Source organism: Falco peregrinus, chromosome 4 (genome assembly GCF_023634155.1).
Source record: "Falco peregrinus isolate bFalPer1 chromosome 4, bFalPer1.pri, whole genome shotgun sequence".
Classification (NCBI taxonomy): domain Eukaryota; kingdom Metazoa; phylum Chordata; class Aves; order Falconiformes; family Falconidae; genus Falco; species Falco peregrinus.
Window position 1 is genome coordinate 76,545,429 of NC_073724.1, and position 14,037 is coordinate 76,559,465.

General features: G+C 44.1%; 1 protein-coding gene across 1 annotated transcript; it reads right to left on the bottom strand.

Moving 5' to 3' along the window:
• Positions 1-3,711: 3,711 nt before the first annotated feature.
• Positions 3,712-11,083, bottom strand: CLN5 (CLN5 intracellular trafficking protein). The gene is made up of 4 exons (XM_055801191.1): positions 10,925-11,083; positions 8,817-8,982; positions 7,459-7,684; positions 3,712-4,893 (listed from the first exon to the last, which is right to left on the bottom strand). The coding sequence occupies exons 1-4, from the start codon at positions 11,026-11,028 to the stop codon at positions 4,382-4,384; spliced, it is 1,008 nt and encodes a 335-aa protein (XP_055657166.1). The 5' UTR covers positions 11,029-11,083; the 3' UTR covers positions 3,712-4,381.
• Positions 11,084-14,037: the final 2,954 nt, after the last annotated feature.

The window sequence follows — 14,037 nt, forward strand, 5'->3', positions numbered from 1 at the left end:
ACTTTGGTGCACGCAGCATTATACCAGTTTTGCTGCTTTATCCTCAAAAGGCAAGATTTAAGAGACAGTACCACCCTCAACCATCCCCCAAACAAATGCTTTAGTGTTGGGGGTGAGGGAAAGGAGGAAAAGGGTTGATTTCCTAATTCCGTAGCAGAAGTCTCTTGACAGTAAGCAAGTAGGTGGCCTGGAAGTCCTGTGGACCTGATGGCTGGATCCTTTCTTTGTTCCCTTGGAGGCTTAGGCACCCAAAAGCTGTTCTCTGCACATGCAACAGCCTTAATGCAGCAGGAAAGAGGCAGGCTTTAGAACAATCGCTTCTCCCATGGACTACAGCATCAAGCACTTCCAAGGGATGCTGACTCAATGGTGGTATGAACCCTCCAAGATAAATTGTTTCAGGAGGCCATGCTTTGCTCTAACTGTTCAAGGCATGGTATCAGCTGAAAAATTCCTTGCAGGCATCTGCTTCGTAACAGTTTTTAATCACAGAACCCCACAGACTGAGTCTACCATTAATACTGAATTTTAAGTGTGATGTGACATGGGAGAGGAGTCTTCTCATTCTGTTAGTTTTCCCTAGACTGAAAATATGATGTTCCCTAGGTGGCTGGTAAGGCCACTATCTAATTTTATGATTTGCAACCAGCAGCTGATGGCAGGGGGGCTGTGGGAAGTCTAAAGCATAGCTCCACCAGTTACGACTCCGTTGTAAGCGGAAGAGCAGAAGCCCACTCTGCTTTTCAAATTATTTCCTAGTTTTGGTGACTTCCAAACCAGAGGAACCTCAAAATTGGTGACACCATCCCAAGTTACAATCCTGAAGGCAGCAGCTCTCCTTTTCCAGAACATTTGTGAGGGGGAAGGCAGAAAGCAGTCATACCAGCTGTGCTGCACAGCCCTTTGGGGAACAGCAGCCACACGCTGTATTGGACCTTCGCGTGTGACAAGCCAGGAACTGCGTCGCTTGAGAACCCTCCTGGAGTGCAGTGCGGGTTAGCCCTCAGCAGCGCAGTGGTATAAAAGTTAAGCAGTTTTGTGCAAGACCCCTGTGCAGACTTGGAAATGTTTGTATTACAGAATGATTGTGTATTATTACCCTTAACGGCAATGTGTAAAAGCAGGCAGCGGAACCAAGCACAGTCTGAAGTGACCGGTAATTCCTCTATTCAAAGCATGAGTAACAGCTCGGTGACACGTTCAGTGGAGCCAGGTAAAAGAGAAAGTCAGAGCGTGTCCTTGAGCCCAGCAGTTAGGACTGTCCCCTGGTTCCTACCATCAGGCAAGTCCTAACACCAGCTGGCTGTGAGTGAAATGCTAGGTGTGATCCTATTATGCCTGGCCCCCAATGTAACTTCTGGCAGGAAGACATCCACCTCAAATGCTTGAGCTAAGTAAAACGATAAATTTTGTTTTCAGACACAAAAAACTACAGATTATCAGGCATACACAAGCTGTTAGATGTCACAAACATTCACTATTTAAGTGACAAAAGTGTAATCCTTATGGTTCTGTTCTGGGCTTGTCTAACAAAAGGAGCCTGCTCATCACCTCGGTATTATTTTGAATCTAAGTCTATATGCCTAACTCAAGGATTCTGGATTCTGCCTACAGGACAGCACTACACTCGATAACTTCCGTCTAAATCCTAGTGAAACTACTTCCAGTGCAATAATGAGTCCACTTCAACAACAGCACCTAACCAGTAGCTTTAAACTGAGGATAGAGTTCAAAACATGAAACAGACTTGCATATACACACATGGCTGCATGAAGGAATGGTCAAACGGTCACCAGTGTGACCTACTACTGAATACTCTCGCAGGTTCTGTCTCCAACAGCTGCTTCCTTCTGCTTCTGCCTGGAAGGGATGCAGGATCCTTGGCAAATAACTGTCCAGTTGTCTTTGTCTTTTCTTGTTGCCAGAAATTTACTGTCTTCTAACTTGCAATTAATACATGCTAGGATGTATCTGCTTCTCCTTGAAGCAACCCCCTGTACCATCCAGAGTATTAGGGTTAGAGTAAAACATGCTAAATTAAGCAGATTGTACAGATGATACAGGGAAAGTGAGAAGGGCTGTTAGTTAGGTACAAAAAGCCCAGGATATTATAAACTTGTACTGATGACAGAACCAGGCAGTTACGTTTGACCACAGACATGAAAACCAATTACTACTTTCATACAGACATCCGCTATTTTTGATCGGGTTCTTTAAGGTGTTACCTCTGCAACCAGTCACCTGTGTCAGTTGTTGCATGTCTCTAGATACTACCGGTCCACAAATACCCACCTTTTTGATCGTTACAAGCTGCACAAGGCAGCTTTGACATGTGGGGATTCAGCTACTGCGCGTTACAGAATACTTCCAACTATTCGGGGAAGAGTGACTGTGGTGCGTAGGCTCCCTGTGTTCCACATGAAGATGACAAAATACTGTTACAGTGCATGAACAGCCTATCAGGCTGAGCAGAGACCTACCCCACCACTGCATCTGCTTCAGGCTCTGAAAGGTCTCCAGCTGTATCAGTATTACTAGCTTTTCAGCAAATGAGACAGAAGAAGCCTTTGGGGCTTCTACTGGCTTGGTTCCACGATCCTATTTCCCTTTCAGAGCTCTGGACGCTGGTTTTGAGGTTGAGGCTTTTTCCTCAGAAGATAACGTAGGTTCAACAATGCTGAGGGTTTCGAAGTCATAAAAACACGCATCAACAAGAATGTACCTTCTGTGGACAGGCTTGCTGCACCCCTTTATTTTCTCTGGTGCCTCCTGGATTACCTTCTTGGTGGGTACTCTGAAGAATCCAAAGCTCAGCTGGCTAAAGCAAGGGCTCATAAATTTGGCTGCAAAGATTAAAGGTCTTTCAAGTTGAGGCAGAAGATGAAGTTTCACATCACAGTAGAACTAAGTAGCAGCTCTCATCACCTCATTCCCCTCGCACTAGCTTTCATGCTCATCCCATTACATGAGAATGCAATTCAACTGATCCATTTTAGTGACTTTTAAAAAGGTTAATTTTCTGCCATTCTTATGATTTCAATCAAATCACAGTGCCCTCTCCTCTTTGGCTGCAGCAGGCTATTAACTTGGCTCAAGCCAAATGACACTGCAGTGTGGGGTTCCTGTGTTACTGCTTAGCCATGGTGCAGTGATAACCTCAGGAGCGCAACTCATTCTGCAACTAGTTTAAAAAAAAACAAGCACAACAACAACAAAGTGAGCCGCATACATTTGGAGACGATTATGCTGCTGCAGGTGTATTTTTTGCATATAGGCACCTTGCTGGTCTCCAGAATGCTGGTGTTCCCTTGGCTTTCGTCAGTTGGGTTTAAAAAGAACAGTGTCCAAGCTGCTCTAGGCATAGCCTGTAACAGGACTTGAGCGCATGGCTGCTGGCACAGCACCGTTACTGGAAGCACCACTGCCAGTAAGGGGCTGCAATCACTTTTTACAGCAAATCTGTGACAAAGCGTGAATTTTTAACTGTGACTTTGATATACCCCACAAACTGTCATTGCTTTTTTCATGTTAAGGGTTCTACGCTTTTTAAAAAAACTTAAAATTATATAAACATGACTTCTATGAAACTGACCTAACTAAAGCCTCAAGCAGACTTTAAGGCAGGAGACCACTAGAACACAATTATGCATTCAAGTTGACATCAAAACAGGCTGTTTGCCTTCTATCTGTGCTAGAAAACACACACAAGCCTTAGGAAGAGCCATCTGTATTGTGTTTACAGTGCAGGTGAAGGCTGCAAAGTGGTGAAAAGATACCACCCGTGCTATCTTCTAGTAGATTGACTGCCCCTTCCCACTGTCATGAACCAGAGTACACTTCATAGGTCCCGGTTGTAGAGACCAAAGAAATACAAAACCACCAACCTAAGGCACACGTTGAGGGAACTGGGCACATCTAGGCACCCAGGTTTGTTACCTCCAACACACAGATTGGCTGAGCTGGTCAGACCAGAAGGTCCTTGTAATGCTTGTCCCAACCCTGCCGGTGGCCAGGTGCTATCTGCCACCACATGGCCGTGTATGCAGGGAGCACCCGAAACCAGAGCAGGGGGGCTGCCTCCCAGTCACCCTCTGGCACTGCAGAGTTCAGCCAAGCGGCACCACACCAGCCTACTTTCAGGCAGCAGCTACCCATGGTTACATAGAAGCTGGCCAAGCCAGAGATGCTGAAGCATTCATGAATGTGTTACACAGGTAATAAGAAAAAAAGGCATAGTCTTTCATGTGGTCTAGCAAAGCCTTCCCACCACAACACTTTTACAGTCAGCAATGAAACATACACTATAATACCATCACGGTAGCAGTCCAAAATCCTTCAGGATATTCTGACATAAGGGCAAGTTCGGTTCTTCAGTAAGCAACTACACACCAAAGGATGTTTTGCTTCCAACAGGTAAAGGGACCTCTTCATAAATTATTTTGAGATAAGGGAACTTCATAGGTAAAAACCAGTATTCCAAGTTGTAGAAGAGGTAAAACTGATGATTCAAGATGACACGATCGATTATTTTTAAAAGATCCACAAAAAACTCTCCTACTGTCCGATGAGGTTTGAACGGATAGTAGAAGTCTCTTATAGCTGTTGCCAATGTCTCGTTTCCTAGTGGTCCAAAAATAGATGTTTCATTTCCCAAATAAACAGGTTCTCCACTGAATAAAATTATGCTTGTATAGTTTGTTTGTACCTTCTTAAATACAGCTCCTAAGTCAGCTAGCTTCTGGTACGTTCTCAGTATAAATTTTGAGCATTCATAAGATTCAAACCAAACTACTGATTGTTTGTCAGGACTTGCTTGAACTGTCCAGGTCTCATAGTAAATGCCAGTCTCATTGTCGTATTTTACCCATTTTGCCATTTCATTAAACATGGTTCCTGTAAGAAATGAAAGTATTACAGAAACAAGGTAAGAAATACATGACTCAAAATATTTTCCATCTACTTCCAGGTTCTGCAAAAGTTTACCTACAACATTACCTAACCATACTAAGACACAAGGCTTAGGCTGGAGGGAGAAATGATACACCACTGAATAAACATTTATAACTAAGTTACTTAAACTGCAATTCCTTCTCCTGTTGCATTTCCTGCTACTATGCCAGAACATCCAAACATCAAAGAACCACGATGTTCCCCTTTTGTTTTATCCATGTAGACAAACAGGGCAGGTAGTACAACCTACCAGATAGGCTGACAAAGCACTCACTAGTGCAACAGGCATTTCCGCACTTTCTCAAGTTTTAATTAAATTCAGCAAATCAGGGCAGAAGCTGTCATGTCTCTCCACAAAACAAACTTTAGACTGAGACACCCTGCTGTTTTAGCAGCCCCTCAGCCAGCAAAGTTGAACTGAGCCAAATAATATGAGTGGGATGTAAAGACCAGTAAACTTCAAGACCTTGAGGAATACTTTTTTATTTAGAATATGTGTTTGGAGTATTCTGGTGATGGTGATTTCACAATTGGAATGAGGAAGACATCTCTAACTCAGCCCATATCTCTAGTAGCTCCCTGTGGGTGATGCATCTGCCTCCCCAAAACAGAGCTAAAGCACAGGGCTAATTTTCTTTCTTTTGTTTTTCCCACAATCCTAGTTAGCATTGCACCTCAGTCTAGCTCCTCCTGTCTTTCTTTCCTCAGTCATGGCACAGGGTACAACCATCTGTGACTCAGATCCACCTAGGACCTCACATTCACAGCATGACCAAATTTTGCAGATTCTTCTTGTGTGATATGTCAAAGGGCACAGGCAGACAACAGCTTGCAATTGTGACAGTGTTCTAAGCCATGACCTTCATGACCCCTTCATCTTCTCCAACTCCTACCCAATTATCTTCCTAGTGTGTATTCTGTAAGGCATGTTACTGAAAAGGGTTTATCTCTCCTCACAAGACTGAGATGGACTTAATATAAGTTCTGGACTTAACATCTTAAATTAAACATAGATATTACAGGTTAATGCATGGTTTCATGATAATCTGCCTAGACAATCAAAAATCAGACTTTGGATACTCCTGCCCTAGTTCCACAGAAGCAACACACCCCTTAGTAACATTAACCTGGCCGATGGGCTCTAGAAAAGAGGTTGCTTCACTGTGGTCTCTGACACTGCTGACAAACAGCTTTATAGGATCTCACAAGGGCAAAGTGGGTCCAGCTGTTTCCTATGTTAAAACCTTCTCCTACAAGATGGGATACTTTTTGCCTGCTCTCTGAAAGAACCAAGTTCAGCTCATGATGCTGTCCATCTGTTTGCATCCATTCATCCTATTCCACAGTGACTTTCAGATTCCTAGTCAAATTCAGACAATTCAAAACCCTCAGAGATGCCACCTTCCTTCAAGTTTCATGGAAACAGGAAGCAAGAGAGGCAAGGAAGACTGTAACAACACCTCCACAAAGCTCCTCACCTTTCTTAGGCATCAAATAATCCACACAGGCAGGAAGCATTAAAATTTCCACAACTCCATGAAAATATTGAACTTGGTATTTGTACAAAAGAATCCAATCATATCAGGCATCGAAGACTTCAGTCATAAACAGGAAAGCAGCTCTGCTATTTCATTGCTTAAAGAACAGCCTAGAATTTCATAGCAGCCCTGCACAGATTGTCTAGAGACTGAGTCCAGCAAAGCTGCTAAAGGTAGAAGTGGGCAAACATAAAGCACCACACCACACCAGCTGCAATCTGACTCTCCATTGTGCCTTTTACATTATGCCAGCTTCCAAGAGTAAGGGGGTTTGGTCACACAAAATGCAACTCTCCAAGTCCTCAGCAGACTTTGTTCATAAGTCATTCACTGTATTTAAATGACCTCTTTATTTTAGCATTTCAGTGTTCAGTGTACACCAGGAAGCTATTCTGGTGATCACCCATGTATTTAGCGGTGTAAATCCTGGTTTTGTTCTACAACATACGAGACAGACCTATTACTGGGGACATCTGCACAGTTTTTATGACACAGCGGGGGAGATGGAAATAGAGATTATTATTTTTATATTTGAGACTATTTCTAAATACGCCTTGTTTGCTCAGCAATTTACACATTTTCGGCAGTTTTTCTATCTCAGCAGTCATCTGCCACTTCACAATAGAAGGTTTTGTTTTGGTGAAGCCATGTCAAAAGAGTGCATAATGGTTCTGTATAAGCTGTTTTGCTATTTTTACACTCAAGAGACTCAAGTGGTTTTGTACAGCAACACCAAATGACTCATTTAACAACGCTCCAGTGTGTGTTGATCAAAAGCCAGCAGCCTCATATCACTTTCTGTATTAAAGAGTGTGCAGGGATAGTATTTCAGTTTGAAAGAAATCAGCATCTGCGACTAACATTGCGAATAACCTACAAAACATAAATTAAAAGATTCTGCTTTACATGAAGACAAGGCTGACTCTATATTTCAATGTATTTAGCACTATCCAAAGCATCTGAAATCTACCTGATATTGTGGTCACAAGAACTAACGTTCCGTTTTCCTTCCAGTGTGCATCATCTATTCCCTCATAAAAGCAGGCAGCTCCCTGGTTACACCAGAACGGTGCATCCATGTCAGGCCGGAGATGTGGAAATGTGCAGTTCCCAAGCTGGAAGAGCTCATACCACTCCATTGTGTAGTTTTTGCCCGTTAGAGAGCTCTTGAAACCCACAGCATCATGCATAATTTTCTGGAAAAGAAAAAATAAAAACACCACAAAAAACCTTTACCATAAAAATTTCTTCAGTTTGACTTGTACAGAAGATAAGACACTTGGGAGCTGTTGTGTAACAGGGCGAGAAAAAAGGAAGAGGTTTCTGTAACATCTTGGATTCAGCAGCATTGATGGACAACATACTAGATTGTATCACACTTTTATCAGAGTCACACTGTCTCAGTGATTGTCTATCCACCCATTGTAAATTCATTTATTTGGAGACAGGTACTCAGTGGGAGCTCATCACCAAAACTTAAGCTTGCTTAACCTCACAGGGGCATCAAAGAAATAAAGAGCAGAACTGAATTACTGAAAACAGATCTTAGTAATGAAATCCACAAAAGGAATGGAAGTATTTCTTTGGAAAAACTGCATAGCAAATACATAAATTCAACCTTAGTTTAACAACAGAAACAATGATATTTGAAGCTATTTCTAGTTTTCAGTCTATGTGCTTGGTTTTGATGTTCCTATTTCATGTACATTAGTATTTCTTTATTCATTAGGGATCATGCTTTGAAGCTTAATTATGCTGCTACAGTTATAAATATTACTAAAGCTGACAGTCTTTCATGTTTGCATGACTCCATGAATGGAGGCTTATCACAACATTCAAGAAAGCAACCAACTCCCCATCACCCACAGTTCTGACCAGCTAGCTATCCACTCCTGACAGATAACCACGTTCATGAAAATTTATGTGTTTGACAACAGCAGAGTTAATACACTAAGCAAGCATTTCATCTGATAGTAGGAGACAAATAAATATATGTCCTTGATGCAGTCTTAGTGCAGAAAAAAAAGACACCCAAAACATAGTGGTATGTGTGTACAAAACACTCCAATACGCAGCTTCATAAGGGAACACATTCAAACCCACTGACAGTGCTGGTTATGTTCTTTTCTTTAGCTGAGCTAAATTCTGTTACTTTTGTTTGAAACTTACTGCTCTTTGGATATCTTTCCTATAGATAGCCTAGCTTGTGTGCTCCAATACTCCTCCATACAGGCATATCCCAACCTTACAGCACCCATTCTTGACAACTGCTGTTGAATTCAGCTGAATTTGCCAGTATAACTTTGTTAAACAAAAGCATCACCTCACCAAATGTCCTAGCAGGTCCCCGTATTTGAATTCCCATACTGGAGCCTGTAACCGATACACTTCAATGACATCCTCTTCTTTCATAACTGGAATGGCAGCGCCAGTGGGACAGAAGGTGTAACGAGCTTGGCAGTAAGGATCAGTTTTTGGACGGTAATCAAAGCGCCTGCGTTGAGAAAGAGAAGCACTGAGAATTTTAAGTACAGCTTCATGGCTGGAGTAACTGTCTCATGGCTTCCTAAGGGCCTGAGTGGGAGAACTCAAGTGTCCAGCCACCACCAAAGACAGATTGTGTGATCCAGACACTGCAACACTCAGTGTATGTAAGTTCGTAAGGCTGCCAAGGTGCACATTTGTAGAAACAGGACTTAATGACACAAAAATGCAAGTCGTGTTGTACACAGTACTGGGTAGTGAAGGTGCAGAAATGATGCATATTACAAAGGGTCACTTACAGTCACAACATGAGAGACACATAGATGGTGGGTAGAGGACAGTTTGAGATCTGCCTCAAAAACATTCTCCTAGTGGTTTCTCTACACAAGGATTGACTGGTTTGCTCTGGGAAACTATTCCACAGTACAAGCTCCCCAGATGGAGCTATTTTTACTCTAGAACACTGCCAACATCAGGGAAAAAATATGCTGTTCCTCTATGCTACTTTAGATAAAGAGGTCTAAGAACCTAGCTAGGATCACTGTTTCCATTCATCACTCCTATTAAACCTCAAAAACTGATCAGCTTACATATCATACTATATACAAACAGCAAAAGACCTTTCTGACAAGTCTTCCTTTCCCAACTTCCTTCAGACTGACTCACTGTATGTCACTTAAAACAAGGTTCTTATGTTCCTGTTACCAAGACAGCTTGGCTTACACAGCTTGCCCAGAGCACAGCCTCAGAGTCTAACACACTCACTCGTGCAGGGCTACTCAATGGCAAATGTACTCAAGCCATGAGATGACTCAAGGACACATGACTCCCTGAGCCATAGTGAGGCCAGTAGCCCTGATGAGATTTATTTTGCCTGTGGACTTCTCCAGGCTTGCTGGTACTTCAGTATATCTGCCTTTATTTTGCCTGGGGTGGTGTGAAAGAAAAAAAAAACAACCTAGTATGGCTGGAAAAAGGACACACAGTTATAGAAAACAAAGACTTATGCCAGCCACACATTTAAGTCCTGTTTCTTAATTGCACACCTTTCATTTTCAATTTCCCCTCCCACTGCACCTTGCCTGTGACAAGAAAATAACAAGCACATTAAGAAGCATTAAAATGCCACATTTCCGAGTGTTTCACACTAACAGGCTCCAATTTTGACGAACCTGAGACCCAGCCTTGCAACTACTGAATTTGCTGGAAAATCCAGACGATTCCGGACTGCAAGATCAGCTCCTTCAGGCACCCCCAGATAAAAATCTAACTGCTGGGAATTATGCAACAGGCTCTCTAAACTTCAGGCTTGCACTCGATAGCAGTTAAACACTGCTAACACCTCCCTTGGCAAACAGCAAGCCTGCACAAAATACACGCACAAGCCTAGCCCTTCTCCTGAGGGGGCCCTTCTCCCCAGCACTGCCAAAGCCTGAGCGATTCGCCTCAGGAAAACGTGGCAGCGTCCCCGCCTGTGCCTTCCCCAGCGCCACCAGGCCCTTGGGGCTGAGGCAGCTCCGGAGCAGCAAACGGGATTTATACCAGTTCGTATCACGAACAGAAGTATGAAATTTAGATTTAATAAACTGAAATAAATCCTAGCCCAACTTCCTGATCGCAGCTTTCTGCTAGAACGGGAATTAAAGGCGCACCTTCCAAGCGAGGGCCGTCACTCCCGGGGGCTGCAATCCCACCGCCGGCAGCGCGGGCGCTGCCCTAGGCCCGGCACGCCCGTTCCCCCACACCTGCGAGCGAAGTACACCAAACACCCTACAGCGACAAATACCCCCGTGATGAAAAAGAGAAAACTATGCACAGCCTTTTTAGTCTAAACATTAAACAAACAAAACAAAGGGAAAGGTGGCGGCCCTTGGAAGAGGCGGGCGGTTAGGCGCGGGCGGCCGGGGGGACCTGCCTCCCCCGCCGGCCGGGCCCCCTCCCCGGCCACTCACCTGTAAGGCACCGGCCACCGCCGCTGAGGGGCGCGGAGTCCCTCCGGGAAGCAGGGCCCGCAAGCCGCCGCCAGCAGCAGCAGGAGGAGCGGCCGGCAGCCCATGGCGGCGCGGCCTGCGGGGCTGCGGGAGGCTGGGCGGGAAGGGGCCGCCCCCGCCCCCGCGCCCGCCCACGGGGCCCGGCGAGCTCGGCCGTGCCGCGGCCAGCCCGGGCGGGAGGGCGGCGCTGCGCGGCGGGGCCTGGCCCGGCGCGGGGTGTCTTCCTCCTCCCGAGGAAAAGCGAGCGTGGGGTGACTCATCCCTGAAAAACATCGCTGCACTGAACTACGAATTCAGTTTTCTGGCGACCCGGACAGCTGCGCGTTCTTTTAATTTAGCTGAAGCGTTTGTTAGCAGCCCAGTACGTTGTTATGAGCATTGCCTTAGAGCCACCGTAAAACACACAGCAAATGTCTGCCCTTACAACCAGAACCCGCCGAGAGGGATGGCCTGGGTCCCGGGACGGAGAGGTGCGGCCTCGCCCGTGGCAGAAAGGCTTTTGCTGCCATAAACCCCGTAGTCCTGAGCCCCTTTGGGCCGCCCAGAAGTCTTGTCTGAAGCTTTTCAGGGCTTCCAAGCCAAGCTTGTATACCTGCCACCTATTTCAGAATTGAAATTCAGTCTGTAAAAACTTAACGTTATGGGGATTATATAGCAGTTTGTTCTCTTGGTTTTATGGCAACAGCGAGAACTATCTTGCAGATGAACTCTGGCTAAGGGAAACGGTGAGGACCAGTTTGCCAGCATCATCCCTGGAATAAGCACAGCTTTTTCCAGCTCTGCAGAGTTCAAAACCAGCTACACTGGCATCAGAGTCCAGGAGGCTAAGTTTGGTGGTTGGGATCTGCAGTGAAAGCACTGCCGTTTGCTCTTCACTGGGTAAATAATAACTGTGCTGTGGACTTTTGGCTATCAGGAGCCAGAGAAATATCCCTACTCATTGCATACGAGCCCCTAAAGAACAATCAGTTCTCTAGTCAGCACTACATGCTAGGCTGTATTCAAACAAAATTGGAGGTGGAGAACCCTGCATCCTACATAAAAATGCAGGATAGGCTGCTGAATATCAGTTTTGGTAATGGTGGAGGTACTAAAGGTGTTCAGAAAACCATAAGATGGCACAGCTATTAAAATCCTTCATTTCAGCAATATTTCTGTATCTCACTTCATTCCTGCCTGATTCTATACTGCTTATATTTAAAATCCATGCCATTCAGCATTATATATTAATGCATGTATGCATGATCTACGCATACCTATATTCCCATATTTCAATTCAATCTCATCCAGGTTATTTCTGTCTGTTTTAAAGTAAAGCTCTGGTTTTGTTCTTTATAAAACAGCATGTGCTATTACTCATGTGTGTTTCCTAGCTTGAGCGTAGCACAAGATGCCAGCTCTTTCATCTGTTCAAAAAGGTATGTGTTTCTGTGGAATATATCCGTAACTCCTAGTTTCAGAGATTTTGATGTGTAACTCTAGAAGTGCTTTATGAAATAATGGAAGCATAATTTATCCCTGCTATGAAACCAAGATGTAGGGAAGTGAAATGACATAATGAAGGTACTGTAACTGCTCAGTAGCCAAACTGGAAATACACTATGAACTGGTTCTTAGTCCTGGCTCAGTTTACAATTTGGACTATTAAGTCTCATGCAGGCACTGCTGTGGTTGCTGAAGGTGTCAGGTCAAATAACTAAGATGGTAAAGCTATTGATTTTTTTTTTTTTTTTCATTTTAGTAGCATTTTTATATCTCACTTCATTGCATCCCATACAAAATTTTTGCAGCACAGTACTGGTTTTTTTTTCTTCTCGTAGAATCTAGGTTTTGTTGTGAACCATATTTTAACATGGAAAATTAACAACTAATAGATTTGTGAATAAATGTACTTCAGCTAAAAAGCTCACATCAGCAATTTCTGAGTCAGCGGCTGTCTCGTTTATTATCCAGAAACATGTCAAAGTGCCCTTTATAAACTCACAGAGATGATCTGCGTCTCTGTCCACTAGCAGGCTTAGAGGAAAGATTGAGACTGGCTACAAAGATCAACGTCTGGATTTGACAAGATTCCTAAATTTTTTCTTATTTCCCGGAGTATTTCCTTTTGATTAGTGAAAACCAAATATTTTCCTGAAACAATGAAGAAGACTCTTGGAGATTTCCCATTATAAAACAGTACCTTCTCCACCTCTGCCCTTGAAAGCGACAGGATGGAAGGAACAGAGGGAAAGGGGAAAACCAACCCTGCTGCTGCAGCCCAAAGTTGTATTTTTGAACAGCTACTTTGGGTTTGAACATCTACGTGAGTCATCACACTGTAATAGTCACAGCAAAGATGCTGGTGAACCTGAAGTAACAGCTCCTATCTCACAAAAATGGGCTCCTCTGGATGGTGTTTACATGCTCAGCTGCACATCTGCCAGCCTATATTCTAGCAATATGCCATTCAGTCAGAAAATTACAGTTATATATACGGATCACAGCAAACAAAACTACGCAGCTGGCAGTTTTACTGCTTGCAGCTTGGTGGGGTTTTTTTAATATATATTCACAATGGTGTATGTTAGCAATTGAGTCAGCTGGATGCACACTGAGAAATACAAACGTCACCTGAAGTCATATTGAAGCCAGTCTGAAAGACAGGAGTTCATGAGTCTGAGGTCCACCCTCTCGCCTTTGAGGAGTATGAAAGAAATCTTGAAAAAAGGAGCTATTCACAGGACTCCTCTGCACCTATGCTCTGCTATATAGCCTGAGATGCAACCTGAACTGTGAGTTGGGGTGAAAGCCGTGTCTTTCTCTACAGAAAAGGAGAACGGCTGGGCTTTGTGACTATGTAAGGTAGGGCTAAGGGTTCCCCTCATGTCCTCCTTAACCCTGAGAGCTAGGATGAGGACTGTGCTTCAGGAGAGGTGTGCAGCTCAGTGAGCATTTGGAACTGCAGGGCAGCTTCTGCTTTGTCTAGCAGCTTAGGGGACAAGTGAGGGAAATTATTTATTTCCAAGCTGGAATTCCAGAGGGCTCTGCTGAAGCCTGAGAGATAGAATGAGGGCTGGAATAAGGATGCAAAT